The sequence below is a fragment of the Eptesicus fuscus genome, chromosome 14, assembly GCF_027574615.1.
Source record: "Eptesicus fuscus isolate TK198812 chromosome 14, DD_ASM_mEF_20220401, whole genome shotgun sequence".
In the NCBI taxonomy this organism is placed as follows: domain Eukaryota; kingdom Metazoa; phylum Chordata; class Mammalia; order Chiroptera; family Vespertilionidae; genus Eptesicus; species Eptesicus fuscus.
In genome coordinates, this window is record NC_072486.1 from 67994579 (window position 1) to 68016561 (window position 21983).

Consider the following 21983-nt stretch of genomic DNA (forward strand, 5'->3'; position numbering starts at 1 on the left):
GAAAAGGCTTTATCATTCAACATGTAGATTGATCGTTCCAGTTCTTTGAATTAAAAGGTAGACTCATAAGTGATCTGCCAAACATAATAGTCCTTTTTTCAAACACTGACTAATTCCCCCTATTCTGTATACAATTACGTTTTTCAAATATTCATTAGTGATGATATTTCATCATAAAGTAAAACCATGAACTCTCACAGCATGAACTCGGTGCAAATAAATTGTCATACTCTCTTTTCTATTAGAAGAGTAGGCCACCACTCTAATGACAACTAAACTATAATATTTAGTAATATGCTTGCAAATTTTTGTTGTGTAGAAGTATTCTTTTTTTTATTGTTTCAAGTATTACAAATAGTAGTACATATGTCTCCATTTTTTTCCCTATTGACCTTCCCCCGGCCTCCCCTATCCCCTAGCACATGCCCTCACCCCCCACCCTATCCCCAGTGTCTTGCATCCATTGGTTATGCTTATATGCATGCATAAAAGTCCTTCGGTTGATCTCTTACCTCCCCCAACTCTCCCCAGCCTTCCCACTGTAGTTTGACAATCTGTTCAATGCTTCTTTGCCTCTGTATCTATTTTTCTTCATCAGTTTATCTTGTTCATTATATTCCATAAATGAGTGAGATCATGTGATATTTATCTTTCACTGACTGGCTTATTTCACTTAGCATAATGCTCTCCAGTTCCATCCATGCTGTTGCAAATGGTAAGAATCACTTCTTTTTTACAGCAGCGTAGTATTCCATTGTGTAGATGTACCACAGTTTTCTAATCCACTCATCTGCTGATGGGCACTTAGACTGTTTCCAAATCTTAGCTATTGTAAATTGTGCTGCTATGAACATAGGGGTGCATATGTCCTTTCTAATTGGTGTTTCTGTTTTCTTGGGATATACTGGTATTCCTAGAAGTGGGATTACTGGGTCAAATGGCAGTTCCATTTTTAATTTTTTGAGGAAACGCCATACTGTCCTCCACAGTGGCTGCACCCGTCTGCATTCCCACCAGCAGTGAAGGAGGTTTCCTTTTTCTCCGCATCCTCGCCTGCACTTGTTGTTTGTTGATTTGTTGATGATAGCCATTCTGACAGGTGTGAGGTGGTACCTCATTGTTGTTTTGATTTGCATCTCTTGGATGATTAGTGACTTTGAGCATGTTTTCATATGTTTCTTGGCCTTCTGTATGACCTCTTTCAAAAAGTGTCTAGGTCCTTTGCCCATTTTTCGATTGGATTGTTTATCTTCCTTTTGTTAAGTTGTATGAGTTCCCTGTAAATGTTGGAGATTACACCCTTATCGGAGATAACATTGGCAAATATGTTCTCCCATGCAGTGGGATTTCTTGTTGCTTTGTTGATGGTTTCTTTTGCTGTGCAGAACTTTTTAATTTGATGAAGTCCCATTTGTTTATTTTCTCCTTAGTTTCCATTGCCCTAGTAGCTGTATTGGTAAAGATATTGCTATGACAAATGTCTACTATTTTGGTGCCTATGGCTTCTTCTAAGGTTTTTATGGTTTCCCATCTTACATTTAAGTCCTTTATCCATTTTGAGTTTATTTTTGTGTATGGTGTAAGTTGGTGGTCTAGTTTCATTTTTTTGCAAGTATCTGTCCAATTTTCCCAACACGATTTATTGAAGAGACTGACTCCATTGTATGTTCTTGCCTCCTTTGTCAAATATTAATTGAGCATAATGGCTTGGGTTGATTTCTGGATTCTCTGTTCTGTTCCACTGGTCTATATGTCTGTTCTTGTGCCAGTACCAGACAGTTTTAAGAACAGTGGCTTTGTAGTATAGCTTGATATCTGGTATTGTGGTCCCTCCAACATTGTTTTTCTTTCTCAAGATTGCTACAGCTATTCGGGGTCTTTTCTTATTCCAGATGAATTTCTGGAGAGTTTGTTCTAGGTCTTTGAAGTATGCTGTTGGTATTTTAATGGGGATTGCATTGAATTTATAGATTGCTTTGGGTAGTATGACCATTTTAATGATGTTGATTTACCAGTCTATGAACATGGTATATTCTTCCATTTGTTCATGTCTTCTATTTTTTTCAGCACCCGGAAATTTTCTGAGTACAGGTCCTTTATCTCCTTGGTTAAATTTATTCGAAGGTATCTTAATGTTTTTGTTGCAAAGGTAAATGGGATTGCTTTTTTAGTTTCTCTTTCTGTGAGTTCATTATTGGTGCATAGAAAAGCCATAGACTTCTGGGTGTTAATTTTGTATCCTGCTACATTGCTTAATTCATTTATTAAGTCTAGTAGTTTTTTTATGGAGTCTTTGGGGTTTCTTATGTACAATATCATGTCATCTGCGAATAAGGACAGTTTTACTTCTTTTCCAGTTTGGATGCCTTTTATTTCTTCTTCTTGTCTGATAGCAATGGCTAGTACTTCCAGTACTATGTCGAACAGGAGTGGTGAGAATGGGCCTCCCTGTCTTGTTCCTGTTCTTAGGAGAAATGGTTTTAGTTTTTGCCCATTGAGTATGATGTTGGCTGTGGGTTTGTCATATATGGCTTCTATTATATGGAGGTATGATCCTTTTGTTCCCACCTTGCTGAGAGTTTTTATCACGAAAGGGTGTTGGATTTTGTCAAATGCTTTTTCTGCATCAATGGATATGATTATATGGTTTTTATCTCTCAGTTTGTTTATGTGGTGTATCACGTTTATTGATTTGTGGATATTCTACCATCCTTGCATCCCCAGAATAAATCCTACTTGGTCATGGTGTTTGATCTTTCTAATGTATTGCTGGATTTGATTTGCTAGAATTTTGTTGAGAATTTTGGTGTCTATGTTCATGAGGGATATTGGCCTGTAATTCTCTTTCTATTGTCTTTATCTGGTTTTGGGGTTAGGGTAATGCTGACTTCGTAGAAAGATCTTGGAAATGTTACTACCTCTTGAATTTTTTGGAATAGTCTGAGGAATATAGTTTTTATTTCTTTTTTGAATGTTTGATAAAACTCCGTTGTGAAGCCGTTTGGTCCAGGGCTTTTGTTTGTTGGAAGTTTTTTTTATTACTGCTTCAATATCCTCCATAGATATCAGCCAATTTAGATTTTTTTATTCCTTCTGGTTGAGTTTTGGAAGGTCATATTTTTCTAGGAATATGTTCATTTCTTCTAGGTTGACCAGTTTGTTGAAATAGAGTTGCTTATAATATTTTTTTATGATTCTTCGTATTTCTGTGGGGTCTGTTGTTATTTTGCCTCTTTCGTTTCTGATGTTGTTTATTTGGGTCCTCTCTCTTTGCTTCTTGGTGAGCCTGGCTAGAGGTTCATCAGTCTTGTTTATCCTTTCAAAGAACCAGCTCTTGGTTTCATTGATCTTTTGTATTGTTTGTTGTTGTTGTTGTTGTTGTTGTTTGTTTGTTTGGTTTGGTTTTGTCTCTATGTCATTTATTTCTGCTCTGATCTTTATTATTTCCTTCCTTCTGCTCACTCTGGGCTTTTCTTGTTGCTCTCTCTAATTCTTCAAGTTGCAGATTTAGATGATTTATTACCATTTTTTGTTGTTTTTTGAGGTAGGCCTGTAATGCTATGAACTTCCCTCTCAGGACTGCTTTTACTGTGTCCCAAAGATTTTGGATTGTTGTGTTTTCATTGTCATTTGTTTCCAGGATGTTTTTTATTTCTTTGATCTCGTTGGTAACCCACTCATTGTTTAATAGTATGCTATTCAGCCTCCAAGTGTTTGAATTTTTGTGATTGTTTTTATTGTAGTTGATTTCTAATTTTATGCCATTGTGGTCTGAGAAAATGCTTAATATGATTTCAATCTTCTTGAATTTGGAGAGACTTTGCCTGTGTCCCAATATGTGGTCTATCTTTGAAAATGCCCCATGTGCACTTGAGAAGAATGTATATTCTGTAGTTTTGGGGTGGAATGTTCTAAAGATAGCGATTAAGTCCATCTGATCTAGTGAGTCTTTTAGGATTGCTGTTTCTTTGCTAATTTTTTGTCTAGAGGATTTATCCAGTGATGTTAATGGTGTATTAAAGTCTCCTACAATGATTGTATTGCTGTCAATCTTTCCCCTGACATCTTCCAGAAGTTTTGTTTTTTTTTGTTTTTTGTTTTTTTTTTATGTATTTGAGTGCTCCTGCATTGGGTACATATATCTTCACCAGAGTTATATCCTCCTGTTGTATCGATCCCTTTAGAATTACGAAGTGGCCTTCCTTGTCTCTTGTTATGGTCTTCACTTTGAGGTCTATTTTGTCAGATATAAGTATTGCTACCCCAGCTTTTTTTTTTTAATATATTTTATTGATTTTTTACAGAGAGGAAGGGAGAGGGATAGAAAATTAGAAACATCGATGAGAGAGAAACATCAATCAGCTGCCTCCTGCACACTCCCTACTGGAGATGTGCCTGCAACCAGGGTACATGCCCTTGACCAGAATCGAACCTGGGATCTTCCAGTCCACAGGCCGACGCTCTATCCACTGAGTCAAACCGGTTAGGGCCCCAGCTTTTTTTTTTTTATTTTTTTTTTTTCATTTCCATTTGCCTGATAGATATTTTTTCATCCCTTCACTTTCAGTCTGTGTGAGTCCCTTGTTCTGAGATGGGTCTCCTGTAGACAGCATATGTATGGGTCATGTTTTCTTATCCATTGGGTCACTCGATGTCTTTTGATTGGAGCATTTAATCCATTTACATTTGATGTTATTATTGATAGGTACTTGTTTGTAGCCATTTCTGTGATTTATGCCTGTGTTCCTTCCTCCCTTTCTATTTTTTCTTTTTACAGCATTCCCTTTAGCACTTCTTGCATTGCTGGCTTAGTAGTGATAAACTCCCTTAGCATTTTTTTGCTTTCGAAGCTCCTGATTTCTCTTTTAATTTTAATTGATAGTCTTACTGGATAGAGTATTCTTGGATTTAGTCCTTTGCTTTGCATCACTTTGTATATTTCATTCCATTCCCTTCTAGCTTGGTGTGTTTCTGTTGAGAAATCATTTGATAATCTGATGGGGGATCCTTTATAGGTAATTCTCTGTCTCTCTCTTGCAACCTTTAAGATTCTCTCTTTGTTGTTGACATTTGCCATTGTAATTATGACATGTCTTAGTGTGGTTATTTTGGGATTCATCTTGCTTGGGACTCTCTGTACTTGTGTGACTTTTTTCTTCCCCATATCAGGGAAGTTTTCTGTCATTATTTCTTCAAATAGATTCTCTAATCCTTGCTGTTCCTCTTGTCTTTCTGGCAGCCCTATTATATGTATGTTACTTCGTTTTGCATTGTCCCAAAGTTCCCTTAGGCTCTCCTCCTGCTTTTTAATTTTTTCTCCAGTTGCTGTTCAGATTGAGCTTGTTTCTCTACCTTATCTTCTAACTCACTAATTCGGTCCTCTGCTTCTTCTAGTCTACTGCTGAAACCTTCAATGGTATTTTTTTTTTTTATATTTTATTGATTTTTTACAGAGAGGAAGGGAGAGGGATAGAGAGTTAGAAACATCGATGAGAGAGAAACATCGACCAGCTGCCTCCCTGCACACCCCCCACCGGGGCTGTGCCCGCAACCCATGTACATGCCCTTGACCGGAATCGAACCTGGGACCTTTCAGTCCGCAGACCGACGCTCTATCCACTGAGCCAAACCGGTCTCGGCTGGTATTTTTTATGGTAGCTATATCACTTTGATTTCTTCCTGATTTTTGCATAGGTTGTTGATTTTCTCGTCCTTCCAATTTATGAACTGTATGACCATTACTCTGAATTCTTTTTCTGTCATATTGCATGCCTAGTTTCACCTATTTCTTGGCATTTCCTCTTTTTCTTTCCTCTGGGGATTGTTTTGTTGTCTCCCCATTCTAACTATCACCAGAAGGTCCAAATGCTGAGTTGTGGGGGCCTGAGCTGTGTGCAGTGGGAGCGTCACACCACCCGAGTGTCACTGAAGAGCTCCATCACCGAGACGTGTGGCTGCCATGGGTCGGTGGGAGCCACACACCCCGAGAATCAGAGTCACCAGCACTGGTGCGTGCACCTAGAATCAGGGACCCCCGCATGCACTGCACTGAAAAAAAGTCCCCACAGGTGTATGCGGAAAATCAGAGTTTCCTATCACATGCCAGGAGTCAGAGACCCCGTGTGCATTCACTGAGAATCGAGTTTCAGAGTCTCTGTAGCTTGGTGAGGCCTCGCGCCATGAATCAGGGTCCCTGTGTGCACGTGCACTGAGAATTGCAATCACAGGTGCTCAGTGTGCATGGACTGAGAATCAGGGATCCCATGCACACAAGATGAGAAACAGAGTCCCCACATTTGTGCGCCGACAGTCAAGTCACTGGTGCTCAGTGCTGCCTCTTGCATGGAGAATCAGTGTCCCTGGTCTGCTTAAGGGGCCGAGTTGCACAGCTGCCCTATGTCAGCAGGAGGCCCGCTCCTGCACAGCGGGGAACAGACTCCCGTGTGCCCACTGCGCCCAGAGTCAAAGTTAAATCGCACAGCTGCCCTGTGTAGGCAGGAAGCCTTCTTGCGCAGAGCGGGTCTGGCAGTTCCTATGCTGCCGCAGTGGGCCAGCAGGGAGGGGGATGGACTCTGTGACTCACAGTAATCTGTGGCCGGGATGTCTGGAGTTTTGGTGTCCGTGGGTCTGCAGGTCTTTGTCCCGAGTGGTTGTAGGGTCCCAGCTTGCGTCTGAGACCAGATTGGGTGGTGGTGAGGCTGGGATCCTAGTCACAAGCAGTCCTGCTCTTCAAGAAGGCGTGGTCTTTGTTTGTGGAAGTATTCTTTGAACATTCTTCAAGTTAGAAATGTTTTAAAAGTGCTATTAATGTGTTTGAATAAATGACAGTATTTCATGTTGTCCTTTTTAATTTCAAATATGGCATAAATAGAGAATATGAGCTGTTTCCTTCCTGGAATAATGTGGGATATATTTTAGTTCCAATATATTGTGTTATAAAGATGAGTTAAATCTCAGTTTTTAAAACTAATCAGAAGATGAAATTTCATTAACTTTTGTGATTATATAGTATTTATAGAAAAAAAATGTCTTAATTTGTTAGTAAAACTAATTTCTGAGTTCTTTGGCTTAAAGTAAGACAAATCACAGCATGTTACATGTGAATCTATTTAAAAAAAAAAAACATATGGAAAGAGGTCCTGTGTAAAAAAAGCACTCAAAATAATTTTATAAGCATTGCAGTGTGAACATGTTATGCAATCTTTTGAAATTTAACAAAAACAAGCAAAGTAATTTTTTCTGATTTTTGTTTTGCTGAAGTTTATTTTTACCTAACTTTATTTTACTCAGTAAATTTGTTGTTGATATCATTTTATTAGAATAATGCATAATTGTAAGGATCAACTTACATCTAAAGAAAAGTTTTTATTCCTATTGTCAGAACGTTCTGGGGCAGTGGTCGGCAAACTCATTAGTCAACAGAGCCAAATATCAACAGTGCAACGATTGAAATTTCTTTTGAGAGCCAATTTTTTAAACTTAAACTATATAGGTAGGTACACTGTTATTAACTTAATTAGGGTACTCCTAAGCTGGCCTTTGCTAAAAACTCAAGGGGCCAAAGAGCCGCATGTGGCTTGCAAGCCGCAGTTTGCCGACCACTGTTCTGGCGCATTTCATAAGGACTCTGCTTTTGTTTTTGCACAAATGAAACTCTTTGAAGTAATTATGGCTTATTAAGTTAACATAACTCTTGCCAAAACCGGTTTGGCTCAGTGGACAGAGCGTCGGCCTGCGGACTCAAGAGTCCCGGGTTCAATTCCGGTCAAGGGCATGTACCTTGGTTGCGGGCACATCCCCAGTAGGGGGTGTGCAAGAGGCAGCTGATCGATGTTTCTCTCTCATCAATGTTTCTGGCTCTCTATCCCTCTCTCTTCCTCTCTGTAAAAAATCAATAAAATATATTTTTAAAAAAAGTTAACGTAACTCTTTTAAGAATCATGCTGATCCCACAGAGATTGTACACTTTTTAGTGTGTTGAGATACTCTATGACCATATATAACTCTTTATATAGAAGATGAAAAGAAAATTCCCTGTTTGCCTTGTCGACAGTAACTACATTGGCTTGAAGTTTGGCCATAGCACAATTCTTTTGTTTTCTCTTTCTCTTCTCTCTTCTCTTGACTTTTTTCCTAACAGCATCGTATCTGATCTATTCATTCACATTGTATTTTAAATATGTCATCAAATATCTTAAAATTTAGCTTCTCATATCTTTGATACTTGAGGATAGAGCATGACTTAGGAATAGTTGGAAATGCTAAAGAGATAGTCACAGGCGGATGAAACATTGATACACATTCAGCTGGTTTTGTGCCTGGTTTCTAGCATTGATTCCTATGTTTCTTTGGAGCAAATAGTGCTCTCCATTAGAAACAACCCTAGAAGAGGGATTAATACTTGAAGATTATTGCTGTGTTTGTACTGATTTATAAAACCAAATGCTTTACGGCTTTGCTCTTCCGCGATAAATCCGAGCTTTGTGTCAGTGCTGCTAATTTCTTTGTTACCTAATCCTGTGTAAGAAGAGAAGATTTTAAAGTTAAGCAGGCATTTTTTGTTGTTGTTCAAAGGGAACAACTTCTTAATACCTTACTTAAGTTGGATGTGCTGATGAAAGCAAACACTTTTAAATAGTATTGGAACAATTATTTTTAAATAACTTAAAATACTATAGTTACATTAATATTGTGATACATTGGAAATATTTCAATGGAAAAGTGTTATACTTAGTACAAATTAGTGTTGGAAATATGTGTTTTTGGAATGTGTTATGTACAACAGAATATCTCTTTTACTCCAGTCAAATAATAATTCTTGGATCCAATTTAACTTTGATTAAGGATTGTTTTGTTCTCTTAGGGCCATACTCAAATAGATTTGTGGAAAATTGTTCCTTAATTTTTCATCCATTTTATACTTTACTGAGATAATTTGACAAGGATGAGAAAAAATGCTGTGTTTAGGACCAAATTCTTTTGGATGATGAAAATGAATAATGTTAAAACACCCACCACAAAAAATAAAAAATAAAAAAGTTGTTTTCCTCTTTAAAATAAGATGAAAAAGATTCACAATGCCCATTAGATAATATTGCTCTCATGCCGTGTGATAAATATTTATTTTATTGGATAACATTATAAATTGTCACATAAAACTCAGTTAAATGTGTGGTCCAGATTGATTGGTATTTGACAACTCTGATTTACATACCCTTAAAAAACACTTTTTTTTGTTAATCTTCACCCAAGGATATTTTTTACTTTGATTTTTAGAGAGAGTTGAAGGGGAGGCAGAAGACAGAGGTGAGAGGGAGAGAAACATCGATGTGAGAGACACATAGACCAGTTGCCTCTCACACTTACCTCTGGGGCCCGAGATCGAACCTGCAACCAAGATACATGCCCTTGACCAGGAATGAAACCTGAGACCCTTTGGTTTTTGGCTGAGGCTCTAACTGTTGAGAAACACTGACCAGGGCAAACTTTGTTGTTTTTATTTAAGTTAATCATACAATCAAGAGGGCTGAATATCCTATATAATAAAAGGCTAATATGCAAATTGACCGAACGGTGGAACAACTGGTCACTATGACACGCACTGACCACCAGGGGCCAGATGTTCAATGCAGAAGTTGACCCCTGGTGGTCAGTGCACACCCAAAGGGGGAGCTCTGCTCAGCCAGAAGCTGGGCTCATGGCTGGCAAGTGCAGTGGTGGTGGCGGGAGCCTCTCCCTGTGGGGAATGGGCCTAAGCCTTCAGTCGGACATCCCCCGAGGCTCCCAGAAAAGAGAGGGCGCAGGTCCAGCTGAAGGACCTCCCTTCCCTCCGAGTGCATGAATTTCATGTACCAGGCCTCTAATATATATACATATGTGTGTATATATATATATATATGTATGTGTGTATATATATATATATATACACACACACACACACATACACATATACACACATACATACATATATACATACATGTGTGTGTATATATATACACACACACATACATACATATATATACACACACACACATACATATATATACATACATGTGTGTATATATATATATATATATATATTCAGCCCTAGCCTGTTTGGCTCAGTGGATAGAGCATCAGCCTGCAGATCAAATGGTCCCAGGTTCGATTCTGGTCAAGGGCATGTACCTTGGTTGCAGGCCCCTCCCCGGCCCAGGCCCTAGTCTGGGCTTGTGCAGGAGGCAACCAATCGATGGGTTTCTCTCACATTGATGTTTCTCTCTATGTTTCCCTCTCTCTTCTACTCTCCCTAAAATTCAATGGAAAAATATCATCAGGTGAGGAATAACAAATATGTATATACTAGAGGCCCAGTGCACGACATTCGTGCACTGGGCGGGGTGGGGGGGGGGAGGTGGTTCCTTAGCCAGGCCTGTGCCTTCTTGCAGTCCAGGACCCCTCAGCTTAGGCCCGCTCCCACCACCACTGCTGCATTCACCAGCCATGAGCCTGGCTTCTGGCTGAGTGGCGCTCCCCCTATGGGATCACACTGACCGCCAGGAGGTACCTCCTGCATTGAGCACCAACCCTCTGGTGGTCAGTGTGCATCATAGTGACCGGTTGTTCTGCCGTTCGGTCAATTTGCATATTAGCCTTTTATTATATAGGATATATATATATTCAGAAAGAATACAGCTGCAGAGCAGATCCACCAACAGATCTGTAACACACTAGAGTGGTACTCTCTCTCCAGGATGACAAATTCACTTCTTGTTCTCTATATCTTTATTGGGTGAAATCAGATTTCATGAAGCAGTAAAAAAAATAGTTTGTCCGGAATTCACATGGCAAGAATAATTTATAATAAACTTTTTAAAATTCTAAACTATTTTAAAGGTGGAATAAATGGTGATGGAAGGAGACTTAGGGTGGTGAACACACAATACAATGTACAGATGAAAATGTATACCTGAAACCTATATAATTTTATTAACCAACTAGTAGCCCTGCGCATGAATCTGTGCACCAGTAGCTATCTGCTGCCCTCCTGTAGCTCTCCTCCTGCTGCCCTGCCGTCCTGTAGCTCCCCTCACCCCCCTCACCGCCCCCACCGTAGCTCTCCACCACCTGCTTGTAGTTCACTGCCCCACCCTCCTGCAGATCCGTGATCTGGTTATTACATGGTCGGTTGTTATGCCTCACGGTATAACAGATAATTAGCATATTCCTCTCTTATTATATATAGGATGTCACCCCGATAAATTTTAAAAATCTAAATTATTTTTATGAAACAGAAATAAATGCAAGTAAATAGTTTCCAAGGATCTGTTTAATTAATACTATTGCCATTGTATGTCAATTAGTTAGATTTCATGTCTCCTTTTATGGAAGTATGTACTTATAATTGATGTTCATAATAATGTCCCTGAGATGTTATAGTCATTTCTAAATCATTAAAGAAAGATCAAATTATATTTTATGACTATTTGAAGTCAAGTCAACATATTGTATACAAATTCTTTAAAAATTTGTTATAGATACACAGTCTCTGTATAGAACAACTCATTTTTCAGTAATTAAGAAATTACTTAATTTCAGTAATTAAGAAATTACTGGTACATCACTATGTATGTGTAATGAACAGAATCTATTGCTGAGTAGAACATAGTCTATTAAATGTAACTTTATGGATTTTTTCTGAAATAAAAAATCTTATTGGATTTTTATCTATAAAAGAGATAATTTTTGACCTAGCATTGAACATTTTTAAAAAGCAAACAAAATAAAAGAACTGTGATTCAACAGCAATTCTAGTCATAAAGATAGAATAGGGTGGGGGGGAAGTATTTTGATTTCTTTACAGATGCTTTCTAATGAATGGATTATCAGATTGCAAACACATTTTAAGTGATTCTGGCTCCTTTTCCCTTACCCTCCACACTTCAGCCTTCCCAAAGCTGATGAGACCACTCACCTACAGAGAATTTAAACTGCTCCAGATTCCAGAACTTGAGAATAGCCTTGAAAACAGGAAAACCCATTTAACCATTAAAGCTTATGAGTCCTCCATGGTGCTCAAGATAAAGGACAAAAATCCTTATCTTTGGTCTATAGGTATTCAACTTAGACCACAAATATTCTTTATGGAGCCTTAATGACTACATTCCCCAAATCCTTAATAATTGTAATTTTTCTGATTATAAAATAGGATATATTCTCCCACATTGCTACTAGGACTGCAACATTTTACAGCCACTTTGGAAAACAATTTGGCAGTTTTTTAGAAAGTTAAACATACAATTTTCAATTTAACTCAACAGTCCTACTCCTCGATATTTACTTGGGAGAAATGAAAACATGTGCCCACACAAAGACCTGTACATGATTGTTTATAGCAACTTTATTTCTGATAGCCAGTAGGTGAATGGATGAATACATTGAAGTAAATTCCTGCAATGAAATATAATATTCGGCAATAAATAGGGACTCCTGATACAGAACACAACATGAATGAATCTCAGAAGCTTTATATTAAGTGAAAGAAGGCAAGACACAAAAGGCTACAAACTGTAATTCTACTTATATGAGATTCTGGAAAACAAAAAACTGAAAGGTAAGAAATCTGAGTAGGAGATTGATCATAAAAGGACATGAAGCAACCTTTGAGGGATGGAAATGTTCTGAAAGCTCATTGTAGTGGTGATCACATGACTCATCAAATTATAAACCTAAAATGGGTGAATTTTACTTCATGTAAACTATACCAGTAAACGTTAGTTTTAAAAAAAAATTGGAAGACATGCTCAATGTAGAAATGTGGAAATGTAAAAAGGCATAATGAATATGAAATTTATATTTAATCTCACCAGCCAAATTATTTTGTATTATTTTTTATATTTTTTGTTATTTTGCTACATGTTTTGAGGTATTTTTCCATACATATACTATAAGCTCATGCAACTGCTTTTTTTTTAACTTAACATAATAATTCTTCCATATCATTCTTTTTTGGCATCACTTTTCATGACAGCCTTATCATTTCTTACTGTTTGATTCTTTGATGGTTTTGAGATTTTGCTCTTAAACAGTATTAATGAACATCTTTTTTCTTTATCCTTTGCTCAATTATAAATGTGTCTATTATGCCAAGAATCTGCTTTGATACCAGTGGCGGGGAAAACACACAGCTAAACAGTGGTACTTGGTACCTAATCCCAGAATTCATCAAGTTAGTTAAAACACTAAAATTTGATGTGTTTTTATTCAGTATAGTTGTCTTTTCTGATACATTTTATTCACTCCATTTGCTGTACATTAAATTTTTGTCTGGCTAATATGAAAACTAAAGGACAGAAACTAACATTTCCTTTATGCAGTTAATCTTTATTTAATGTAATTTTTCTTATGCGGAGACTAAAACTCTTTTGACCAGTTACTTTCTAGATACATTTGGTCAATTATGACTTCTGTTTATGTTCAGTTGAGCTCTTTTTTATAGTTCCACAGCCCAAAATACCCCAAAGCCCAACATTCAAATGCTTACCTTGCTTCCAGTCTCAAGCTGTCTTATATTCTACCTTGGAACATCTAGTGTGCACATTTATGCATCCACCCACCTCTCTGCTTCGTGTCTTCAGAAAAACTATCCATTTTCATTCCAGATTTGTTGAGCCATCATTTTGAATGATGTTGCAGCTGACAGTATTATTCCTTCTGCAGTACCTTCACTGTCAGCAAGGCTTACCCTTGACTTGCTTGTGGAGTTGATGGCCTGTGTAGCAATATTCACTTTCACTTATGTATGACCCAATTGCCCGCAACATGCTAAGTGAGGTGCTTTGAAGGAGCTGAGAAACAGGCTGTGGTCACAGGCAAAGGTCATTCCAAATGACCCTCTGTGGCTCCGAGGCAGCTATTTGGTGCACATCTTGCTACTGCACTTTTATAGAGGGCATCTGTTGTGTCCACAGTATGTACCTCCCAAGGTCATTGCTGTTAACCCTGTAACAAGAGGTTGGATATGTGCATTTAAGCAGCGGGGGATTACATAGGAAAGACAGAAAGAGAGCAGCTCAACACCTTTCACCAGACTCACAGGAAAGAAATCAGGGGCTAGAGCAAAGGTGGGGCCAAGGACTTCCAGGGACCTCAGGAGACCAGAGTGAGCAGGTGAGAACAGGAGCGGAAGTTGTCTCCGTCGGTAACTGAGTTCCCATTACATGCACAAGCGCAGATGATACAGTATTAAGGGTATTGTGAGAGCCAAATACAATTTTGCCAAGCACTTCGGCTAGCTGATGCGTCTGGAAGAAAATATCTAATTGATTTGGGCAGCGTGGGGGATGCTTTCCAGTGCAGGAGCCTCGTTTTTATTTTGACTTTTAATAACTTCATCCTTGTTTGTGTCTTTGGTTCTCAAATTTTATAAAATACAGAGACTAAAGAAGGAAACTTGAAGCATCTGAAATCCTACCACTCAAAGATAACTATTACTAATATTTTCAAGTATTTCTTTCATATATATGTTTTACGAATTCCAAACCATTACCCACACTTGTAGTTTTGAATCTGCTCTTTTCACATAGCATTCTACGGTGAGATAGTCTTTATGTTGCTAATTTTATCAAAAACATAATCTCAGTGGCAGTGTGGTATTTCTATGCATATGCCATTTTTCTTAAATGACTCACTTACTGTTGGACACTTAAGTTGTGGTGTTTTCAGTAACGTGAACAACACTATTCTGTGTATCCATGTAGCATACTAATTATTTCCCTAATAAATTCCAGGGTGAAAGGCGGGGGCTGTGCCTACATATTGCCACGCTAGCCTGCGGAAAGGTGATCTCACGTTGCCCTGCGCTAACAGTGAATGCGAGGGCCTGTCCATTTCAACACACCTCAGCCAAAAGCCCCTGTTATGGTGCAAAAAGGGGATAGCAGTATGTTTGCTTTGTTTTGCACGAGAGAATTCTCTTCACAAGACAGAAGCTAAAAGTTGAAGTCACGATCTCAGCTCTAAAAATGGTGGGAATCTAGAGACTCTAAGCCCTTAAATAAACTATTAGCTGCAGTGCTCTTCTGTATATAGATGGAGTTCATTTGAACAGCATCTACAATGTTAAACCTTCACTCCAGAAAAAGAGATTGTGATAAAATATTGAAAAAGCTTACTTTAATTTAAAAATTAAGCTTCTATTTGTCATATTTTAAACTTCTAACAATGTTTTCTAGTTTTATAGCAGGTGTGTGTGGAGTTTTGTGGTATAATTTTAAAATAGCTCTCCATGACATGCTCTCCCTTGATTAATTTTTAATTTCTTCTTTTTCCTTGATACTTAAGCTTACATCTGTATATTCAGTAAGAACATAAGTTCTATTTTCAAATGATTGACTACTTTAATCATTTTAATTCACATTGCTAATAGCATTGCAGAGTTAAACAAAAGCCTTGATTGAAACTATGTTAAATTACACCATGTCACCTTCATTGTTATCAGAATTTCGTAGTTAGGGAAATTTGCAGCAAGGTGATCCTGTAAATCAGGTAAACCCCCAAATTATGGGGCTGACCCAGACCTTAGAAATCGGCAACTCCCACCCTTTCATTTGGTAGTTGAGGACATGGATGCTGAGATTGGTGCAGGCACATTTCTGGGTCACCCTGCTGGACAATGACCCTTCCCTTCACCCTGGGTTTTTAACTCTACATCTGGGTCTTCACAGGACACACTGACAGCTGAAACATTTAGTACTCTATTCTTATCCTGAGAAGTATGTATAAGAATAAAGTTCCTACTGGTTCCCTGATTATCCTTTCTAACTCCAACTTCATTCAATTTGTGGTGTGAACTAACAAATTGGTAAACTACATAAATCAGTTGCCTTTCAGGAACCCAGAATAAGCTCAGTCATTTTGTAATACCAAAGCTGCGTATGTCTCAGATTCCAAATTAACTAGACTTTGGCTTTAGCAGGCTGGTCTCAAGGATAAAAATGGGTGGGAGGAATATGATTACACATATGAAGTATGCTTTGCTTGTTTGTTTTTCTTACCAGGTATCTGTATGCCCTGGGACAGAAGGTTTGGAAAAGATGGAAAAAACGTTACTTTGTTCTTGTTCAGGTTAGTGAATTTCTTCCTGTTACTTAATTGCTCTAAGAGAGTAGCTCTCAAACTTTTCTTTTTGTGGGTTATATCTACCAATATTCACTGTATTAAAAATTAAAATTGAAGTAAAGTTTAAGTATTTATTTTAAAATAAAAGTAGTAAGTTCATGACTAGCTAACACAAATTACATTTTTATATACAGCAGCTATTTTCCAAACCAAACTATTTAGTGACACGAGTGGCCTTCATACTTTTGTACATCTCCTTAGTGTCTGCTTTAATAGAAAGCAGCTGGATTTTTATATCAGCTCCTACATTCGATCTGTTGAATATTGGGTCAAATTTAGCCTCTGGAAAACTCCACTGTACACTCATGAGAGAATAGCTGTGAAAAAGGCAGAGGTAGATCCCCTGAAAAGATTTGGAAGGTCTTCTGGATTATCAAATGATACCTTGTATACCAATGTATCATTCTGATGTTTTAAAGGTAAACATACATAAAAGCACTCATTTTATACAGATGTGCCATATATGTCACTTACTCACATAGTTATGTCTTTAAATCACTTGACTGGTAGGTTGTTTGTGATAGGATTCTGAATGTAGACCATTACTAGAATATACAGTTTGGCTGACACTTTGGTTTTGTGGATTTATGTTTTGTTCTTTTTGAATCATGGATAACATTTGCTCATAGAATATATTCAATAAGTTAAATTTACATTAAAGATTAACTTTCTAAGTAGTAGTCATTTTATTCTATGATAAGCCTCAGGTATTTTATTTCCAATGGGAATACATTAAAAAACTCATTTTTTAAATTCTTAACATAAAACTTAACACAAAACTAATTGATTCCTACCCACACATTAAGCAAGCTTAAATGATCTAAATCAGAATGATATGATGAAATGCCAAGGAAGGAAAATTGTCATTTGCTATCTTCTAGCAATATGTCCACCTATCAATTGCTAAATAAATTATTTGCCATATGGCATAGAAATTTCATGAAAAATAAAAAAAAAATTTAGTCAAAAGTAGTTTTATCTACATTGCAAACATCCAGTCTTTTATTTTTAATGGCTAAAATGTAACTTTTTCTTGTGTGATTAACATTTTGATTGAACATTTTGATTTTATTCCCAGCTATAGATGTCTTGCTCACATCTAATTTGACAAGTTTGTGTTGGTGACTTGTCTTTATCAAGTCTTTCTAAAGCATTCAACTGATTTTTCATAGAAACAGCAGCTTCTTTTTCATAGTCATATTTCATACATTTATTTAGAAACTTAACTCCATTATTTCAATACCTTACGTTACTGGCATAAACATACCCAGCTGATTCTTAATAAGCATAGAGTTTTACAAGTAACTCTTTTTTTAAAATTTTTCCTTTGTTTTATGTAAGACTTAATTTTTAAGAGCACCTTTAGGTTAAAAATTGAGAGAAAGGTACAGAGATTTCCCATATAACTCCTGCCCCCACACATGCATAGTCTCTCCTATTATCAACATCACTTGATACATTCATTACCAAGGATGAACTGACATTGACACATCCATGATCGTCCTAACTCAATAGTTTACATTACGGTTTACTCTTTGTGTTGTGCATTATGTATATTTGGATAAATGTAACATGACACGTATCCATCATTATAATACCATGCAGAGGTTTCCACTGCCCTACAAGTCTTCTGTGCTCTGCCTGTGCATTCTTCTTCACCGGGCAACCACTGGTATTTTCTATTGTCTCCATAGTTTGCCTTTTCTAGAATGTCATATTGTTGGAGTCAGTATGTAGACTTTTCAAATTGAGTTCTTTCCCTTAGTAATATGCATTTAAGGTTTTTCCATGGCTTAAAAGCTCACTTTTTAAAAGCATTGAATAATACTCCATTGGATTGAACCACAGTTTATTTATCTATTCAACTACTGAAGGACATCTTGGTTGTTTCCAAGTTTTAGCAATTATGAATAAAGTTACTTTAAACATCCATGTGCAGATTTTTTTGTGCGGATATAAGTTTTCAACTCCTTTGGGTAAATACCAAGGAGCTCAATTGCGACATATATTTATTGGAGATTGGTTAAGTGACAACAGGCAAAAGCATTTTTAATATACTGATTGCTTTAATATGAAAATTAGGCTTTATTAGATCAGTCCTGGGGGGTTGTTTATCCTCTTTGGAGAAATGTCTACTCAAGTCCTCTGCCCATTTTTAAATTGGACTGTTTGTCTTCCTTTTGTTAAGTTTTATGAGTTATTTACCGTACTTTCCGGCATATTAGACAACTGGGCATATAAGATTTTCCTGGGTTAAAAAGTCGTTTTATATGCCGGAAAATACGGTATATTGGACTATATTGATGGGATTAGATATAATGGATTAGATATATTGGACTACTGTATTTTCCGGCATATAAGATGACTTTTTAACCCAGGAAAATCTTATATGCCCAGTCGTCTTATACGCCGGAAAATACGGTATATATTTTGGAAATTAACCCTTAATCTGATGTATCATTGGCAAATATGCTCTCCCATACAATGGGACCCCTACATTCTTCACATGGACTCCCATCTTCTCTCTGCTTCCACTTTCTGCCATTCGCCTTACAATCTTTTCATTGCCAGAATAATCTACTTGAACATAACTCTTATTTTGCCAAGTTGCTGCTTAAATCCTTCCATGACTTCCCCTTACGCTTAGAATACCCCTGACCATCATCTAGAGAAGGTCCTGCATATTCTGGCCCCTAGTTTCCTCTTTGCTGGATCCCTCCCTGTTACTGAGCAGCACCTTTAACTTGTACTATTCTGCGCCCAGATAAATGCCAATAATTGGAGTTTAGCACCTCCAAGTCATCAGCCCTGTTCTTCAAAGATACCTCAACTAAATGTATAATATGGGTGTGCTTTTTAAATGTGATTTCTATGCAAATATGCCTTTGAATTAAGTCCCCTGTTGTTGGTTGTTGGTGGTGGTGTTTGACCCAGTTGAAGCTTGGCTAGCTGGCTTTCATTTTCTTCATGGTGGCTCATTCTGCCTTCCCATTTTAGGGATCAGGTCACATGCCACTTCAAATGGGCATCTTCTGTCCTCCCAATCTAGATCACCCCTCAACTCACTCCTATCACATTATATTTCCCAGACCATTTATCTCTAATCAAAATTATTTTTTACTTCCATATTTATTTTTTATTATCTCTTTAACCTTTCCTAGAATATATGCTCCATGAAACTAAGGACATTGTCTTTCTTATAAGCTACTATGAGTAGAAACTAAGTATTTGTTAAATAAATGAATATATCTGAATAGCTCTGAACATTGTTTTTAAAAGACTGCCTTTTCTCTTTCTAATTTATATACACTGATTGCTAAGTCTTTTTATGCCATTCAGTCAAGACAATAAATATATAGTTCCCCTAAATCCATCATGCTCTTGAAGATATATTCATTTTCTTTGATTAAATTAAGCTATGAGATTTAAAAAAAAAAAAAGAAATTCTACCAGCACCTTTGGCCTCTGCCAGGAGCGTTTCCAGCTAAGGATTTTTAAGCCTTAATCTTTACTGAAATTAGATGGTGGCAGTTGCTAAGCTGCCAGCTGTTAACATGATCCCTGCAGCAGGAATACAGCCTACTAACCTGAATGCTGTGGTCTCTAAAAACTCATAGTTAGCCCTTAGCCATGTGGACATGGGCAGGTGTTGAACAGGTTGGCAATTGAAAACAAAATGGGAGCTTGCCCAGACCAGGTGCAGACACCTCGTGGGACCTGAGCACCTTCAGTTACAGTGACCTGTCATAGGTCGTGATGTCAGAACCTGATTTAACGCTGCTGCCCTCAGATTTAAGTCAGTTTAAATCCCCCAATTCTCAACAAATCCATTATTTTTGGAGTTGTTACGAGTGGATTGGGTTAAGGACATTGAGTGTACATCATTGCTGTCTTTTGCTGAAAGGATTTTTCATTGCAATGTAGTATATTATATAAGCTTTGTTCAGTAATATACTTGAAAGCTTAGAGGAGAAAACAAATACTAGATCAGAATAGGTCAGACCACCTGTTACTCTTTTACTCCCTGGCATGTGGTGATGGGCAGAGGGAGGGCCGCAGACTGCCTCCAGCTAGGAGCACAGTGGGCAGGGTGACCCCCTGGTCCCTGTTGTTTTGTCTTTCAGCAGCTTCGTTTAACTGTTAGTGCCAACCGATGTTGACATTTCTTTCAGAATGTAACTTCTCCACATTACCCTTCATCTGGATACTGCCTGCCAAGGGGTAGCAGCAAAGTTTTAGCACTATTGCGATGGTTCGCTTGAGTTGGCCCTGCAGACTGGGTGTGGGCTTTGCCTCAGGAATGTGATTTGGCATGACCTTGCAAAAGAGAAGGGCACAAGTGAAAGTCATTGGAGACACTAGAGGAATCCAAAGAAGCACAAAAGGCAGCACCATTTTCTGGAAATAGGTAGTTGCTTCTGGAACCAACGTATTTGAAAGCCAAACTGCACGTGTTCAGTTGTGTCCGGGGTCGGATTTCTTAATTGCCAGTGACAGCTTTGCTAGTCGTTGGTGTTTTGTTCCTCTTCCAGCTGCACTCTTCATTAAACTCAAGGCCCAGGTATCTGTGACGGATTCGGGGTCTGTCTGGTGACTTTTGAGATGTTAAAATTAACAGAATATTAAAAGAAGAATGAAAGAAAATGAGTATTTAATACTTTATCATTTAAATCAACATGGCTTCAGAAAGTAGGTGATTCCTCTAAAGCTACTGGTTTTTTGTATGGGGGTTTCTTATGGAGTACCTCTCAAGATCTTGAAATTGGACTTACAATTTTATCCATCATGTTAAGAAACAATTGTATTATTTAAAGCTAGTTCAAAGTACCATACTTAAACCTGAAGATAACACAGCAACTGGACCTTGTGTTTAAGTCACTGGTATATAAAGAAAAGGCAGCATTGATTAAGCATTTTACACTATGTAAAAAGACAAGGAGCCTTTGACATGGAATTTTTAAGGCTAGATCTTAAATAGCAAGCAAATGTTTAGCATTTTTGGTGGGTTACACCTGTCAAGTGTAGATTCTTTAATGCATGATAATATATGAACATGATTTATATAAAGAGCTTTAGAGATCAATTATTTTTTGAGAGAACAATAATTTTAAATATATACATTGAAATATATATTCAAGATCATGTCCATTAGAAATAGAGGGGGTAACATAGAAAACTACATTTAGCGGCATCCCTACTTCTTTCTCCCTCCGTTTCTTTTTCATCTATGTATTCATTCAACAAGTATCTGCCACAACATAGTCACTGTGTTCTTCATGGAAAGAGACAAACGATGAGTGTGGAGAAAGAGAAAGGGAGAGAACCAAGTGAGGCTGGGAGACAGAAGGCCAAGACATGAAAGAAACCAGTCCCCAGGTCATTCACAGCGAAAAAGCATATGGCCGGACCATCAGTTCACTCCCCAAATCAGTCAGGTGCCTTCACTGTGTTGCAGCAACAAACTGCATTCCTAACCCAAAAGGAAATGACTCTTGGAAGACACAGAGAATAGGGTGAGAAAAGAATGGTCCCCTGACAACTGGGTTTGACTTATTGGGAGACTACTGCATAGAAGGCAAGCATTGTGCTAGGTGCTCCATGTCCGTTATCTCTAATTTTCTCAAACCTGGAAACGTACGTTCCTGTTGTCTCTGTGTCACAGGAAATCAAAATGAAGTACAGAGGTCTTGCCAAAGATAAGTTGAAAGAATGCAGATAAGTAACTGGGGTGGGGAGGGTAGAAGAGAATGAAAGTGGTACCTGCGTTTGAAAGAGCAGACTCTTTTGTTAAATCTGTTATATTGAAATACCTTACTATGGTTGTC

At 37.7% G+C, this 21983-nt stretch overlaps 1 protein-coding gene across 1 annotated transcript in view; it reads left to right on the plus strand.

Annotated features, from left to right (window-relative positions):
* The window catches only part of CADPS2 (calcium dependent secretion activator 2), a 486663-nt gene that overhangs the window by 305720 nt on the left and 158960 nt on the right, over positions 1-21983 (plus strand). The window contains exon 9 of the mRNA XM_054725984.1: positions 16038-16104. Coding sequence (XP_054581959.1) covers positions 16038-16104 — 67 coding nt within the window. The remainder of the gene's footprint in view (positions 1-16037; positions 16105-21983) is intronic.